Below are 5,000 nucleotides of genomic sequence, written 5' to 3' on the forward strand. Positions count from 1 at the left end.
AAAATTGATTGCTTATCTTAAAAGTTATTATTCTTTTTTTTTTCTTTTTTTTTTTTTTTTTTTTTTTTTTAATTCCAAAAATAATAAAAATTTTAAATTAATACAATTCGACAAATAAAAATTGATATTAATCATGCAGATAAAATATTTATATAAAAGAAAAGGAAAATGAAAAATATAATACAATCGTAATACTTTTTTTCGATATTCGCGATGGCCAATTTGAAAAAAAAAAAGAAAATGGAGGTAAAAACCTACAATAAAATCGAATAATATTTTCAAACAGTGTAATGTACGATAATATCAATAAAAGTAATTTTTTTCTTTCTTCCTTTTTTTTTTTCTTGGTTCAAAAATAATAACTCTATAGGGTCCCGTTCAATTAGTTTGCAAATTAAAACATTCAAGGTCATGATACATACCGATTTCTTATAAGTCAACGTGTCCGTATAACTCGCTGAATTTTGACATGAAGTTATGCTGGTAACAACATTATGTGGCCCATGAACCTGATTGTCAGTACTCATGAATGTGTACCGTTTCGTTTGATCGTTCATATCCCCATGTTGTTTCGAGGTACCTTCCATAAGATCCCGTTCTGGATCAGGATTTTGCGTGGGCGGTAGGTGCGTTCCCTCACCTAATATAACAATCCCACAAAACGTGTTCTCGGCGTGTCAAAAGAACGTTTAAGATATGCAAGCTACGTTCCCTTAGACTATACGATAAATCACATTGTATACTATAGTGTATATATATATATATATTTATCTACATATATCTTTTTATCTTCAACTAGATGTATTTTATAGAGAGATAGAGATAGAGATAGAGATAGAAAGAAAGAGATAGGGAGAGAGAGAGAGAGAGAGAGAGAACGTTTATACGAATTTAAATATTTGTAGTATTAAAAGTAAGAATTAATAAGAGTTAGATGTGTTTAGTGATAGTATTGATATTAGTGTTAGTGTTACTCTTAATGTTAGTGTTAATGTTAATATTAGTATTAGAATCAGTATTAGTATTAGCGTTAGTGTTAATATTAAATGTTAGAATTAGTGGTAACGTTAATGTTAGGATCAGTATTGATGTTAGTGTTAATATTAGTGTTAATGTTAATATTAGTATTAGAATCAGTATTAGTATTAGCGTTAGTGTTAATATTAAATGTTAGAATTAGTGGTAACGTTAATGTTAGGATCAGTATTGATGTTAGTGTTAATATTAGTGTTAATGTTAATATTAGTATTAGAATCAGTATTAGTATTAGCGTTAGTGTTAATATTAAATGTTAGAATTAGTGGTAACGTTAATGTTAGGATCAGTATTGATGTTAGTGTTAATATTAAATGTTAGCATTAGTGGTAATGTTAATGTTAGGATCAGTATTGATGTTAGTGTTAATATTAGTGTTAATGTTAGTATTACTTTTACTGGTAGTTTTAATCTTTGTTGTATCAGTTTAGTGTTAATGTTAATATTAATATTATAGTTGACTTTAATATTGATATTAGCGTTAATCTTAATGTTAATGTTAATGATAATGTTAGTGTTAACGATAATGTTAGTGTTAGTATCACTTTTAATAGTAATTTTAATCTTTGTTGTGCCAGTTTAGTGTTAATGTTAATATTAATATTATAGTTAGCTTTAGTATTAATATTAGCGTTAATGTTAATGTTAATGTTAGTGACAATGTTAGTGTTAACGATAATGTTAGTGTTAGTGTTAGTGTTAATGTTAATAAAAAATAATATAAAGATATTGTTAATATAATATAAACTTTTCTTTTTTACTTTTTACCTTTGAATAGTTAATAATTTTTAATATTAATAAAATTATAAATTGGAAATTAATAATTGTTAATATCAACGATAAAAAATTAATTATTAATAATGTTAATAATTAATAATTGGAAAGTGATTAGTGGAAACCATTAATAATTAATTGATATTATTCAAATTCTATAAGAAAGATTAAACAAAGGCAGATATAATAAGAGAAAGAGAAAGAGAGATAGATAGATGGAGACATTGAAAGATATATATATATATATATATATATATATAGAGAGAGAGAGAGAGAGAGAGAGAGAAAGGGAGAGAGGGAGAAGTAGCATTTGTCAAAGAGAAATAAAAATGACAAAAATAGAGAGATAAACAAAAGAAAATAATATAAAGAGATAAAAATAAAGATACCTTTGATAGATATAAATGTGTGAGCGTTAAATTAAAAAATATAAACAGCGTTGTGTCGAAGAGAGATAAAAGATCGCCGTAATCAAAAGTAAAGAAAAGAAAGAAGAAAAGATCACAGGAAAGAAATAGAGACAGAGAGAGAGAGAGATAGAAATAAATACGTCAAGAATAAATTTAACCTTGCAAGTGTTATATTTAAAAAAAAAAAAAAAAAAACCAATAATTAATGACGTTATTAATAAAGAATTAATTATAAACAATATGAATTATTAACATATAATAACATCAATAATTATTAATAATTTTTGATTAATATTAATTAATAATATAGATTGATGATAATAATAATAATAATTAATAATCAATCGTATAAATCACGGGAAAAAAAGAAAATAAATAAAAAAAGAAAAAAAAGAAACAAAAAATAATACCATGAGATAGAAATAAATATATCAAGGATAAATTCAAGCATATAAGCGTTATATTAAAAAAAAAAAAACTAATAATAAGTAATATTATTAATGAAAAATTAATTATTAATATTATTAATAATTAATAACATTAATAATTAATAACATTTATGATTAATAAGACGAATTATTATTAATTAATAATTCATTAAAACGATAGAAATAAATATGTGAAGGATAGATTTAACTCGTGCGTTATATTAAAAAAAAAAAAGAAAAGAATAATAATTAATAATATTCTTAATAAAGGATTGATTATTAATAAAATCAATATATTATTAATTAATAACATTAAAGATTAAAAATAACAATTAATAATAATTAATAATATTGATGATTAATAATATCAAGTATTAATAATTAATAACAATAATGATTGATAATATCAATTATTAATAATTAATAACATTAATGATTGTTAATAATTACAAAATAATATTGACAATTATTATTAATAATAATAATAATAATAATTAAAAATGAATATTGTCAATCATTACCATTACAACTTATTAATAACTTAAAAAACGAAAAACATAATAACTGAAATAATAAATACCATTTGATTTTTGGCCGATATTGAATAAGAAAAATAAACAAGGATAGAATAATAATAAGAGTAAGAGTAAGAGAAGGAGAGATAGATAGTTTAGGTATAAAGATTGAGAGATAGAGATATATAAAGAAACGGCTTTGTGTCGAAGAGAGATAAAAGATCGTCGAAATCACGGAACAACGAAAGAAAGAAAAAAAAAAAAAAACAAAAAACAGAAAAAAAAAGAAAAAGGAAAAAAATAAAATACACCACCGAAAAAAACAAAAAACCAAAAATATATATACATATATGTATATATATATATATATATATATATATATATATATATATATATATGAAGAGATAGAAATAAATATGTCAAGGATAGATTTAACCCGTGCAAGCGTTATATTCGATCGAGCGTGTCGCTGACAGGAAAGAGATAACGAAGATGGGAACGAGCGATATTACAAAGGACGTCGATTTACCGTCGGGTTCAGGACTGCCAACTGGTGATATGTCCGGTGTATGGATGATAGGCGTGTACGGGCTACCGTATAATGAATTATTTTCCGATTTATATTCCTGGATACCTCCCTGCTGTTGCTGTTGTTGTTGTTGATGATACAACGACGAGATCGGTGAATGGCCACCCCATGGGATCTGTGGTATTCCTTGATAGCTCTCCATTTTGGACCTTTTATTTATTTATTTTTTTTTTTTTTTGGAACATCGATAAATCAACACATTAATCCATTCCACCTTTTACTTAATCTTAATTGTCGATTTAATTGTTAATAAATCGAAATTAATTTTGTACACGTATTGTTTTTATTTATCTAATTGAACGATAGAAAGGATGGGATGGCTAGCGGGGTGGGGGGGAAACGGGGCGGAAAGAGGGGATAATACAAATACGTCTTCGATACGTTGTCCTTTTTTTGTTTTTTGTTTTTTGTTTTCTTTTTCTTCCATTCTTTTTTTCTTCCATTCTTTTTTTCTTCTCCCACTTTTCCTCTCTCTCTCTCTCTCTCTCTCTCTCTTTTCTTTTGTTCGTTGATGTAAGAGAAAAAGTTATTTTTTTTGACAAGTTCGTTCCTATTTTTTTATTCCTTTTTTTTATTATTATTAGTTTTTTTTTCTTTTTCGTTGACGACAATAGTATTTGTTTTTTTTTTTTTGTAAATAATAATAATAATTCGTTACTCCGATAAAACTTTCTCCCCAATGATATTTTAACGATGAAATATATTCTGAATTATTTTTTTTCTTTTTTTTATTTTTTTATTTTTTATTTTTTTTTTTTTTTTTTTTTAATAAAACATTTTTTTTTAATTTTTATTTCTTTCAGCGGTAACACTTTTCTAAGTCTTCTTAAATCGTTGTTTCTATTTTTCAAGGAAAAAAAAGTTTTTCAAATAATTTCCTAGATTAATGAATTTGATAAAATTAATAAAATTGATTGAATTAATGAAATAATTAAATTAATAAAATTGATAAAGTTTTCTTTAATAATTTTTTCAAATGATACGTTCTTCGAACGAATAATTTTTTTTCTATTTCTTTTTCTTTTTTCCTTTTTCTTTTTCTTTTTTTTTCTTTTCTTCTTTTTGATAAAAAGACTTTCCCGAGAGATTATAATTTATTTATTTTTTTTTCTTTTTTAATAATAAAAAGTCCACATAATTTCTCCACTGATAAAATACTGAACAAATCTTTGTTATATACAAATATAATAAACACATGTATAGAATTTCTTTTTAATCCTTCATCTCGCTATATAAACTATAAAAATTT

General features: G+C 23.8%; 1 protein-coding gene across 1 annotated transcript in view; it reads right to left on the bottom strand.

Moving 5' to 3' along the window:
- LOC124432392 (probable serine/threonine-protein kinase yakA) overlaps positions 1 to 5,000 on the bottom strand; it is a 114,031-nt gene that overhangs the window by 2,178 nt on the left and 106,853 nt on the right. The window contains exons 5-6 of the mRNA XM_046981332.1: positions 3,692 to 3,900; positions 423 to 640 (exon numbers count right to left, since the gene is read on the bottom strand). Of these exons, the coding sequence (XP_046837288.1) occupies positions 423 to 640; positions 3,692 to 3,900 (427 nt within the window). The remainder of the gene's footprint in view (positions 1 to 422; positions 641 to 3,691; positions 3,901 to 5,000) is intronic.

Source organism: Vespa crabro, chromosome 25, assembly GCF_910589235.1.
Source record: "Vespa crabro chromosome 25, iyVesCrab1.2, whole genome shotgun sequence".
In the NCBI taxonomy this organism is placed as follows: Eukaryota; Metazoa; Arthropoda; class Insecta; order Hymenoptera; family Vespidae; genus Vespa; species Vespa crabro.